Here is a 12,907-nt window from a genome sequence, read left to right as displayed (position 1 = left end):
CATAAGAAAAACTAGAATGTGCAAAAGTAGGATATACTAATTTTTGGATGTTCGGAATCCAAGTGCTCCAGCAGTTGGCTCTGAGGTGTAAATTCATACAGAAAATAAATAAAATTGAAAGTTGGGCTCTAAAATATTTTAGAATACAACCTCTCAAAATATTCAACTTCTGGCAACATTAAGCTTTAATTGCATAAATGTTCTTCTGCTTCAAATGGATATAAATGTTGTAGAAAATGTAACGATTTTTTTTTTAAGGAGGATTAGCCCTGAGCTAACATCTGTGCCCATTTTCCTCTGCTTCATGTGTGGGACGCCTGCCACAGCATGGCTTGATTAGTGGTGCGTAGGTCTGCACCCGGGATCCAAACTGACAAACTCAGGGCTGCCCAAGTGGAACATGGAAACTTAACCGCTACGCCACCGGGCTGGTCCTTGTAACATAAATTTTTTTTCTTTTGAGGAAGATTAGCCCTGAGCTAACTACTGTGAATCCTCCTCTTTTTGCTGAGGAAGACTGGCCCTGAGCTAACATCCATGCCCATTTTCCTCTAATTTATATGTGGGATGCCTACCACAGCATGGTTTTTGCCAAGGGGTGCCATGTCTGCACCCAGGATCTAAACCAGTGAACCCTGGGCCGCCAAGAAACGGGACGTGAGAACTTAACCACTGTGCCACTGGGCCAGCCCCTGTAACATAAGTTTTTAATACACAGCTGAGCTCAAAAGAAAAAAAGGGAAACTCCCAAGTTCCAGAAAAGAAGACGGAACTCAAAGCCAGAATGTCAAAAGGAAGAACCCCTAAAAGACTTCATATTCCAGGTGGTGCAACTATTGGGTGATGGAGCCTCTGTTTTCCTGGGCTCCTGAGTGACCGTGTGGAGTGGACCCCACCAACATCCTTGATGTTGACATAGGAATGAAGAAGCAGAGTGAATCTCAAACATAATAAATAAAAAGTTAATCCATACCTCGATAATGGAATACCTTAAAATAAAATCCTTTAACAGAAGAAAAGCGGCTAAGGAGACAAGATACATTACCTGCAAAAGAAAGACAATTAGACTGACATCAGAAAAATACATTCCAAGGACTGGGAGAAAATAGGTGCTACATAGAATTCAGTGCCCATCTAAATCATCATTTGAGGATGAGAGCAAAATAAAGATATTTTACAAAAAGATTGAATTTACCATCTGCAAACTCTGACAGAAGAACGACTAAAGGATGTGTTTCTGAAAGAGGGAAATTGAACCAAGAAGGAAGGAGTGGGATATGAAAGCAATGATGAGAAAAACGAAGGTGAACATATGAGTAGAACTAAATATTCAGCTACAAGAATAACAAGGACCATGACTAGTGGGAGTGTTAAAACTACTCTCTAAGTGGGGAAACTACTTAGTTACAGCAACGTGAAGGAAAGGAGTAGAGATCAGAGTTACTGCCTTCTGAGGCTCTTACACTGTTTGGTGACTGCATGTAAATGTTGATTAAACATAGGCTTCACTAAATAGAGTGTGCGTTTTAAAGATTTAAAGATTATCTCTAAAAGAGTAGAATTTGAATGTAGAACTGCCGAACGGGTAGAGGGGAGGGGAAGAAAGAAAAAGCTTGATTAAACCAATGGAAGACGATGAGAAAAAGAGAAATAAAGAACATGGTCAGCAGAGAAACACCAAATGAGATGATAGAAACAAATCAAAATATATTATCAATTGCAATTACTGTAAACACATTATTTTGCCAGTTAAAAGAGAAAGATTCTCAAATTGCATTTAAACAGACACACACCCCAATCATATATACTATTTATAAGAGACCCAACTAAAACATGACATGAACAGTTGAAACTAAAGGAACAGAGAAGACATGCCCAGAGATGCCATTTTGGGTATGGGCCTTAGAGGGCAATTCTCACACATTGCAGGAGGAGGGATGTTCGAGGATGTTTATCAGAGTGTTGTTTGTAGTAATGAAAGACTGGAAACAGCATAAACATCCATTGGTATAGGGATGAAAAAATAAATTTTAGCATATATATATAATAAAACACTGTATAACAGAAAAATGACTGAACTAGATCAAATGGGCCAAGATGGGCACATATTAAAAGCATAATGTTAGAGGGAAAAACGAGCTGCAGAAGGAGATCACCATACAATATCACGGATTAGTTTTCTTAAAGGGAACTTTATTGAAGAATAATGTACACACATAAAAATGTACAAAGCATAGTGAATAGTTCAACGAAGTTTCACAAAGTGACACCCTTGTAACCATCAGCCAGATTAAGAAATAGAACATTACCAAGCATCCCAGAAGACCCCACTGGCTCTCGTCCAGGTGTTACACCCTCCCAAGGGAACTACTATCATAACCTCTAACCCTACAGATTGGTTTTGCCTATTTCTGAAATTTATATACATGAGATCATACATGCAGAAAGTGTGCACTCATTTGTGTCTGGCCTCTTTAATTCCATAGTATGTTTGTGAGATGCATCCTTATTGAAGCGTGTAGCTCTAGTTTATTCATTCTCTTTGCTGTGCTGGGATTCCATCGTATGAATATGCCATGATTAATTTGTGCACGGTATGGGAGATGTTCATTTGGGATTTTTTTAGTTTGGGGCAATTATGAGCAGTTCTTCTCTGATCAATCTTGGACTTTTCTTTTGGTGTACATGGGCATCCATCTCTCTCGGGTATATACTCAGCAATTGCTGGGTCAGGGGTATGCATACTTGTAGCTTTAGTGGAGAATCTCGAATAGTTCCCCAAATTGGTTTTACCACTTTACTTCCCTCGCAGTGTAGGAGAGTTCCAGTTACTCTGCATCTTATTCACACTTGATATTTTAGTCTTTTTAACTTTAGTTATTCTGGTTGTTGATGGTGTGAATTTCAAAACACACTCATACACAAATACTGTACACTGCCTATGGGTATATATATATACACAGTAAAAATATAAAGACATGAAGGAGGAGAATATAGACCAACCTTAGGATAGTGATTGCCTCAAGGCAAAGGGGAACACCTGATGGTAGAGGGATAAAATGGAAGGCTTCAACTGTATTTATAATGTTAATTTTTAAACATGGGAAAGAAACATGGTAAAACATTTTCAGAACGAGGTGGGAAATATATATGTTATTTTTCTCCATATTACTTGTGTTTAACAAATACTGTAATTAAATTTTTTTTATTTACGAAAAATATTCTTAAAGGAAAAAATAGTCATTCCACAGGGAAGCAAACAAATGCACAGTGTATCTTGTTATAAACACAGCACTTGAGCCATGCCTAATAGACCAGACATTCCACTTCTGGGTATGATTGTCTCAACACACGGAAATGTTTTAAGAAAATATAGTACAAAATAATTATGTGGGTCTGTTAAAGGACTAGAAACAAATATCAAAGTTGAGTATCATAATTTATATTTTTTTTGCAGGGAGAGTAATTCGCCACACTGGCATGGATACCTCATGAGTGTCCACTTAGAAATAAGAATTTCTTGACAGGTTCTTGCTCTAGGAGATTTTTATTCTGTAGAAAGATTGTCATCACACACTTCCTACATAGGCCTGATCCTATGACAACATAAAGAGACAGCAAGATCAGTAGAAAGTAAAACTCAGGTTTTAATTCTGCCACTGCAGCATCCGGAGTCCTCAGTCACCTCCCTGATACCAAGGTGGTAGAATGAACCAGGGTTTCTCAACCTCAGCACTGCTGACACTTTGAGTTGAATAATTCTTCATTTCAGGCAGATGCCCTGTGCATTGTGGGATGTTTAGTAGCATCCTTGGACTCTAGCCACCAGATGCCAGAAGTCACCACCCCTTCTCCAGTGTGCCAACCGAAGAGGTCTCCAGACATTGCCAAATGTCCTCTAATGGACAAAATCACCCCCAGTTGAGGACCACTGGGCTTGGTTCCTTGGGGCTGTCCCTTCTGGCTCTAAAATGTTACACTTCAATATACCATTTGAGCAACAGATATAATTTTCTCAGAGCCCAGGTAAACACTAACATATGAGAAATCAGCAAAGGCCAGGTCAATAGCTCTGGTCACTTTTTTGTGGGCATTCAACTGCTATCTAAGGAAAAGAGGAGCATTCAGAGGAACAGCAGAGGAAATTGATGATGCTTTGACCAGATGACATTATTGTGAGAATGGAGCAAGTGGCCATGGATAATGACTAAGACTCAGGAGAAATTTAAAGTATTGTTGAGATCAACCAAGCACACACACGCTTGATCTCATTAGACTGAGTCTCGACTCCCAATAAATTGGGAATTTCCAGCCATACATTGCATTATAAGAGGGTGGGGATTCCTATCCATACAATATCCAGAGGGCAGGGATGCAAGAATATAATGTGTTTTTAAATTATGCAAGTGGAAAAATGGCATACAATCTGCCATAAGGTGTGTTCCCAAGAAGCAAAGATTTAGAAAGGATTGAATGTGGTGATTTATTGTGGGAGTGTTCTCTGGACAGAGAGAATGAAGGAAGCAGGCTACGGCAGGGGAAGATGCTAAGCAAGGATGTGGGCTGAGCGAGAGTCTAGTTTCAGCCTTATCCCTCAAGCAGTCTGATGCAAGAATTGCAAAACCACCAGAGGTGGTCACACCTTAAGGCAGGGGTCCATTCTTCTGTACCTGGTGACAGTAAGTTACTGTAGTCTATGGGCTGCCCCAACGGGTGAGGGGTGCATAGGGCGTATAACCTCCGGATGATGTGACTTCTCTTTTAGCTGAGGGCAATTCTCCAGATCACAGGCAGCAGTTATGAGCTGTTAACAGCCAACACTTAGAGAAACTGGGAACTCATAACCCAGTAAAAGGATTTCCAACTGTCTCTACTACAAGTACACAGTATAAACATATTTGGCCACTAAAGTCACAGAATTTTTGACAGAGGCTGGGAAAATCTTGGAACAGCAAAGGATTGACATTTGTGGGGCACTCAACAGGGGCCAGATTCTGTGCTGGGTGTTTATCGTAGCGTATCTCATTTAACATTACAACACTGACAGTAGTTCTTACTATCCTCCTTTTATGAATGAGGAAACTGAGGCTCAGAGGGTGAGCCATTGTCTGGAGGGAAGAGAGCTCACGTGCTGCCAGAGCAGAGCCAAGGATTCACTTCCAGCCCATGTTCTTTCCACTGCAACCCTGAGCTTAGCCAGCACCTGGCCCTGAACAAGCACATGGCATGTGTAGTTGAGAATGGAGAGAACCTGATTGTGGGGCTTAGGAAAATGAGGACTGAGCTTCTCAAAAGCCAGTGTTCTCACCAGCTGAGGTCCTCAAATTACCAACAACTCCACCACAGCCACATCTCCTAGAGACGTGCAGTCCTGGCCCCCTGGGGCCTCCCTGCTGGGGGTGGAGGGTAGCTGAGAGAGAGAACTTGTAGTCAGATTAAAGTAACTCATAGGACAGTCTGGACCCACTCCAGAGTCACCAGCTACCATGTGACCGATGCCACCAATCCCAAAGGGCCTGTGAAGTGCATAGGTCCTTGAAAGAAGCCCTTGGCCCACCTCCAAGAGGACAAAGAAGACTTTCACTTGATTTTTTCTGGGACCCATGTCTCTCCAAGAGGATGGGGAATGGGACAAGACTACATACGTACATTCTGTTAGACATGCATTCTGCACCCAGGGCCAACCTAATAGGGCCTTCCTCCTACCATTTAGTGATAATCAGGGCCTCCCAGTGAATGTGGAGGAAGTCCTAGGGCGATTGTCAGTGGTGCTTTCCCCTCACCCTCCTGAGACCATTGAGATGTACCTGGACCGAAATGGCTGCTCTGGGTCTGGAAAGAGACGAAGGGAGGCTTCTTTCTGTGGTAGGTACTTTCCATCTGGCAATAAACCGGGTTCCCGCCTTCCCTTGAATTCTGAGACTGGGATACAGGAGAATAAGAAGGTAGAGAGGTGTGCATGTGTGTATGTGTGAGTGTGCACGTGCTTTCCAGGGCTAGCAGCCAACAGAAGTGTGTAACATAAAAAATTAAGAGCCAGCACCACTCTATTGAAAGAGTTCAAACTGTGGCATCGGAAGACCTGGCTCAAGTCACCGCTCAGGCATTTACTGCATAAGAGGAGAGGCTTCCCTGCCAGGCACTGAGTGCAGTGCTTTACCTGCACTTTCTGAGCCACCCTCCCCACAACCCTGTGGAAGAGCCATCATTATCCCCATTTCACAGATGAGAAAGTAGAAATACAAAGATTTAAGCAGTTTGTCTAAGATGACACCGCAGCTAACTGGAGACCCAAGGCTGGAACTCATCAGATGATTTCACAGCTAGGGCTCTTGGCTGCACCACCGTCTTCTCCCCCTGAGCCTCTATTTCCTCATCTGTAAAATGGGTATGAGTGTAATACATACAAGAGTTACATTAAACAGTGTAAGGTAAAGTGTCTTGCAAATTGCAATAAGAATGTCGGTTGTTGTCATAATCAGACCAGATTAAACAGCATGGATTATAAACGAGAAGGACTATCTCCTCCCAGCCTTCTGATAAAGGCCTATGAAGACAGCTGGGTAGCCTGGTGGGCCCTTCGCCCAACCTCATCTGTGCCACTTAGTCAGCCATGAGGGGCTGAGAGCCACCCTCCTCCCCAGCCCAGTGTGCTGGGAAAATCACATTTGTGCCAAAATATGATAATATGAGCTGCTCTCACCTGATTTAAGACCTCTGCGTGCTGCCAGTCGCCCCCCCCCGCCCCCCGCACTTCATTTTGGTCAAGAGTTTGACTCATTCTTGCACCTTCCCTCCCACCGTGTTTTGCAAAGCTTACTAATGATCTCCTGGAAGTCCATCCCCTTTAAGGCACGGTCAAAGGCCTGGAAAGAACAATTTCACACTCTTCAAAGTGCTTTGTAACCCCACTTCCTCTTTCAATCCTCATAAGAGCAGCTGAGGCGAGGGAGTTATCCATGCCTATTTTACAGATGAAAAGACTGAGGTTCAGAGTAGCTAAGTGACTTGCCCAAGAGAGAGGAGAGAAGAGGCAGAGAAGCAGAGGGGCTTGGCTAGCCCCACACACGTTAGACTCAGTTCCTAAATAACCAAGCATGGGCTGAGGTGTGGTGCCTGCCACCACCCCAGGACAGGGACTCAGGCTAGCCTAGGTGGGAAGCAAGGAAAGGCAGCACCCCTCAAGGGTGTCATGCAGCAAGGAGGTACCATGGAAATACACTGACTGCCTTGTGGGAGGAAGAACACAGGGCAAATGCATGGGCCAGTTCAATATTTGTCAAAGCTCAAAGGTTGGGACAATTGGCTGCACAGGGAAAGGAACTTGGTTTCCATTCCATCTAGGATGTGTTGGAGGTAGAGAGCTGTGAGGAGAGAGAAGAAAGCCAGAGGCTGCTCAGACTCTCAGAAATGTGCTCTCTGCTCCCAGGGCTGATGCAGGAGCATATCAGAAGGATGGGAGCAGCCTGGACACCACTGTTCTTGTGCCCCTCCTCCCAACATTCAGGGCTCAATCTCAGGAAAAGGACCCTTGGTCTCACTCTCAGACTGTCACAAAAGCACGGTAGAGATCTGTATATGTAGGTTAAGTCCAACTGGCTTTTAGTGTCGTTGAAATCTACTACTTCCTTATTGATCCTGTCGAGTTGTCTTACTCATTATTGATCGTAGGGTTTTGAAGTCTCCTACTATTATTGTAGAGCTGTCTATTTCTCCCTTCAGTTTGGTAAATGTTTTCTTCATATATTTTGGAGCTCTGATGTTTGGTGCATGTCTATATATAATAGGTGGGGAGGGTGGGAGTGGATGTCAGGCTGGAACAAAGGAGGCAAGGCAAGGATATGTGAGTATTTCTCATGGGCGACACTAGAGCAAGGTGACCTGAGGCTACTTTGGTCCATGGGCATAGGATTGTACCTCCTTCTGTTGGGGTTACATCATCCCCTCCAGGCAGTCCTCCTTCGTGGTTTCCTCCACTGTGGCCAACGAGTATCCCTGCCCTGACACTGGATGAAGGGAAGCTCACATTTGCTGCCTTCCTGTTACTGTCCTGCTGCCTCAGGCTGATTCAACCACAGCTTCTCAAGCAGCTGTCATGGTTTGGGTCTCTGAATGGTTCACTTGAAGCTGCCCCTCCAATGGCCTGGCGGGGGCGAACCCTTCCTCCCACAACACACACAATCTCTCTCTCTCTCCTCCCATGCCTCCTCTTTGGCAAGGAGGGTGTACAGCTTGCTATCTTCAAAAAACTCCTCTCTGGGGCCCGCCCCATGGCCGAGTGGTTACGTTTGCATGCGCTGTTTCGACTGCCCAGAGTTTGACCGGTTCGGATCCCAGGTGCGGACATGGCACCGCTCATCAGGCCATGCTGAGGCAGTGTCCCACATAGCACAACCAGAGGCACTCACAACTAGAACATACAACCATCTACTGGGGGCTTTGGGGAGAAGGAAACAAACAACAAAAGAAGAAGATTGGCAACAGATGTTAGCTAATGGCCAATCTTCAAAAACAAGAGTCCTCTCTCTCCAATCTCTCAACTCTATATTTCAATCCTTTATTCCTTTGAAGTAGGTGATGAGCTAAAGGTGGCAAGATCAGTTTCCAGCTGCCCCCTCCCAGGTCTCACATAGATGACTTAGCACCTCACTTTGAAATGAGGGGATGTTTTACACATACTATTTTGTTCCTACTTGTGGGGCTTAAGAAGGAATCCCATTTTAGCCTCCTGTCCTAGGCAGTAGTAAGCTTATGCCCCTCCTTGCTGCTGTGTTTTTCTTGGGCCTCAAGCTCTCCACATGTTCTTCCCAGCCAGCATAGCTATATTTCTATCATGTCCCCCAGAAATCTGACCCAATTGCATAAGAGAAGCTCACCTGATGAGTGTATAAATGATTTAATTGCACAAGAGAAGCCTCACTGGACAAGTGGATGTATGATTTAGTTGAAAGAGTCTGGACTAGGAGTCAGGCGGCCTTGTTTTAAGCCTGTCTCTCCCATTAAAAACCTGTGGGACCCTAAAAAGTTCAGTTACCCTCTCTGGGCTTACATTTCTCAGCTCTAAAATAAAGAGCTTGAGGTTGATGGTCCCCAAGGTCTTTCAAGCTCCGGGATGCTGAGCTGGTTTGGGGGATTGTGCAAGGCCAGGGTCGGGTGAGTTCAAGGGCAGAGATGACGCCAAACCCCTTTGGGTAGTGCCTGACTTTTCCACTCCCATCACTGGACTGCTTTGTTTCAGGTGACAAGATTGTCACAGGATCTGTCTCTTGCCTTAGGGACATGTACTCCCCCAGTTCAGGATAGAGACAAAAGAGTGAGCCCTTGGGCACGGGGGCCCCAGGGTGATGTCAACCTCAGCAGGTCAAGGAAGCTGCATGTTCTGATAGCCTTAGCCCAGGATCTAAAATAGGCAGCAAATGGAATGGTTTCCAGGCTCCTCCTCAGCTAAAGATAAAAATATCATGGGCTCAGGGCTGTTCCCAGTCATAAATCAATCAGCCAGGACTATTTCTGTCCTTATCCCATGCCTGGGGTTCCTCCCACAACCTCCATCCATCCTGTCCTCCCATCCTGGCCTCCCAGCCACCTTAGCTCTGGAGTAGAAGGAGGTTCATCAGCTGCCTTCAGACAACAGCAGCTTGCTCGCCCACGTGAGAATCCTACCCCTGCCAGCAGGTGAACAGATGGGCATCCTGGTGCCTCCACCAGCCTCTGTGGGCCTGCTTAGCATGGGTCTACTCTGATAGGCTGATCGACTCCTGGCTTGTATGGCCTCATTGCAGCCCAGGGGCCATGGTGGCCCTCCAGGAGTAAAGGTCTCTGAGTAAGCCCTCTGCGTGGCTATGGTTGGGCTTCTCCTTCATGGAGTTACAGAGATTAAAGTACGACCTCTTAAGACCACTGGGAGGATTAAATGAGACCTTGCAAGTAAAGCACTAAATTTGGCACCTGATTCAGTTGTAGATACTCAGAAAGTAAGACTTGCCCTCTCCCTACTAGCCATTCCTCAGGAGCTCAGACCCCCAGGGCGGACCCACGTCTTCAAAGAGCCCCTTTGAGGAGATGTTGTCTATCTGAAACCCTGAGATGGCTTCAAATTCAGCTCTTGAAGAGACTTTTGAAGACACTTGGCTACTCCGAGGTCCTAAAGTAGCTCCCTAGTAACTAACCATAGACCCGAGGATGCTGCGCCCACGGGAGACTACTGTCTCAAGTCCAGTCTTCCATCGCCCTCTGCAGGTTGCAGTGCGGTCCTGCAGGCAGTGCTGGCCGCAACCCTTGTGCAACCCCAAGACCAAGGATCTTCACTTTACAATGTAGACCTGAGACAGTTTATAGATTAAGACAGCTGGGCAAGGCTAGGTGTCGAAAGAGGACAACACCCAGCGTAACACAGTGATTGACAGTTCACAAAGCACTTGCTCATTTGATCTTCATGACCACTGGGCCTTGCCTCTGTTCCTAAGCTCAGAAGGGAATTCAGTCATTGTTCAGCCCTTACAGCCTCACTAATGAGAACTGACACATCTCAGTCTCAGGTTCTGCCCTAGAACATTCCATAAAATCAATGAAACAGACATGTGTGGACCTTAGTGTAAATACTAGTTCAATTTCTAAAGCTCTTCCGTTTTAATTGTGCTGTAAGACAGCCAGTATGTCTAGAATACTCTGAGGGAGAGAATTTTGTAAGAAAGTGTGTGTGTGTGTCAATGTGAGTGCATGTGAGTGTCTGGCATGTGCATTCTCTAGAAATGAGGGCTGGCTAAGAGACCACAGATATTAGCATTGGGTGTGATTATGACGATTAATATGCATTTCTCATACGCCAACCAGCTATCATTTACTGTATGAATGACATCAAGCACCAGGCTCAGCTGCATGGTTTCCACTATCCTCCTTCCATGGCCAGAACCATGGACCTTGTCTGGCAAAAGGCTGGATGTTTTATTTATTGAAGGCACATGGCAATGTCACATTGTCCACCCAGCACCATGTAGTGATGAAATCACTATTGGAGCAATGAGAGAAGGTACTTGCCTTTCTCCTGTCCTCTTTACCAACCTCAGGGACTTGGGGGGAACCTAAGCTGAGTTCATTAGGCCCAGATATCTCATCGTAGTCGGGGAGCCACATCTTTGTAGCTACAGATCTCTTATATGATGACTTTTCAGGTCATGTATTGATACACTTTTAGAGCTGGAGAAGACCTTAAAGATATGCCAGTTGAATCCTTTCATTTTGCAGTAAAATGAAGCACAGAAAAAGGGCAGTGAGAGTCCAAGATCACACAGATAGTTAGAGACACAGTTGGATGAGAATGCGACTCCTTGACTGTTTTTGCTCTGGCTGATCTTGATTTTGGTAGCAGCATTCCTAGTGGAAATTACTCTGGGTTCAAATGAAGATTTTTAAAGCTGATCCTTTTTTTTGAAATGCACGAGGGGGAAGAGAAAGAAACCTAGCACATTGTAGGCACTCAATAATTGGGCTGGTTGGCTTTTGGTGTTAGAGAATAATCTTACTCTATGCAGCTTAGCAAGATTGGATCCAATTAACCTTGAATTTATTTCATTCTTTGTTCTCTTCCTATGACCCAAAGGTGAGTAGGGGTTTGAATCTCACTCCACTGCCCCACTGCAAAGTAAGTATGGATCTGAGGTTGTCATATGGCGTACATTGGTGTATAGGAAAAGCTTTTGAGGAAAAGCACACAGATTTAGAGTAACTTTGGTTTAAGCTTCTGGAGATTTGTGGAATCCTCTTTGAAGGACAGACACTGTCAGAACTTGAGTTTATACAGGGTTTCTGGTGAGTTAAGATATAGCACAAATACTTCCTAAACCTACTTCAAATACATGATTAAGACAGACGTGGAATGACCCTAATTGCATACTAACTGCTTGGGCTAACAGTTCTGATTTGGCTGACTATTATGTTTGCAAATAATATTTTTGATCAAAATCTTCCAATGCATTCAGTGTACTTCCAAACACCATCCTGATGAATCACAGCACTGCCATCCTATGAGTTTTATAGATTCAAGTTCTGCAGCGTTATGCTCCATGCTGCATGGAAGCCCCAGTGTAGCATAAGCAGACTCTGTTGCAAGCTTTCTCTTCAGACCCTCAAAGACCAGGCTTTACAGTTTTCTGGTACACCAGTGACACACTAGGAAAGAACAACAGAAGACTCACTGCCAGGGTCTTTTCATTGCATGCACAGTGTCCCCTCCTGACCTCTCCCACACATGCCAGCTCCCACCGCTGCCAACCACCATTCCAAGACCAAAGACCACTCTGCCGTCCCAACTGTGGGAATGACCCCTGGACAGGGCCCCTTAATTTCCTAGTCAATCCTTTATTTTTATGGAGCACTTTCCATGTGGCAGGCACTGTATTAGGCTATGGAGATACAGGGTTGGACAAACACGGAAGTGGTCCCTTCTTATGTGGCACTCACAGTCCTTCAAAAGCGTGATTGGTTCATAGATTCAGCTGTTTATGCAAATCCTTTGCTGGGATTTTAAATCACTGGTGTGTTGAAACACAGCAGAGGTGCTTGGACTAGAATCTTTGCTTTAGGTCTGGGGCCTCAGAGTGGCTCAATAGATCATTGAGTTCTGTATCAGATTGTCTGCAAGGAGCTAACTTTGTAACCTGTGCAAGCTTACTGGAGCCAAGCAGCACCTCTCCTCTCAGGGAGTGGGGTTTGGGGAACTGTCAGTATTGGTGCCATGTGGGAAGGTTCTGGGCTGTGGGAAATTTGCTGCACAGCTGTGGGCATCCTCATGGCCTGGGAGCTACACATATAGTTTGCGGTTCTCACTCTACAGCTAAAGCTCTTGGCAGACCTGCAGGGTGGCCTGACTGGAGACCCATCTGTCTCCTCCTCCTCAGTGCTGAGGTCC

At 44.9% G+C, this 12,907-nt stretch overlaps 1 protein-coding gene across 1 annotated transcript in view; it reads right to left on the bottom strand.

The window, feature by feature from the left end:
- LOC124239683 (uncharacterized) overlaps positions 1-12,907 on the bottom strand; it is a 32,898-nt gene that overhangs the window by 16,224 nt on the left and 3,767 nt on the right. Inside the window, exon 2 of the mRNA XM_046661844.1 lies at positions 5,808-6,191. Coding sequence (XP_046517800.1) covers positions 5,808-6,191 — 384 coding nt within the window. The remainder of the gene's footprint in view (positions 1-5,807; positions 6,192-12,907) is intronic.

The sequence above is a fragment of the Equus quagga genome, chromosome 5, assembly GCF_021613505.1.
Source record: "Equus quagga isolate Etosha38 chromosome 5, UCLA_HA_Equagga_1.0, whole genome shotgun sequence".
In the NCBI taxonomy this organism is placed as follows: domain Eukaryota; kingdom Metazoa; phylum Chordata; class Mammalia; order Perissodactyla; family Equidae; genus Equus; species Equus quagga.
The sequence above is the reverse complement of the archived record's forward strand: the minus strand, read 5'-3'. Positions and strand labels throughout refer to the sequence as shown.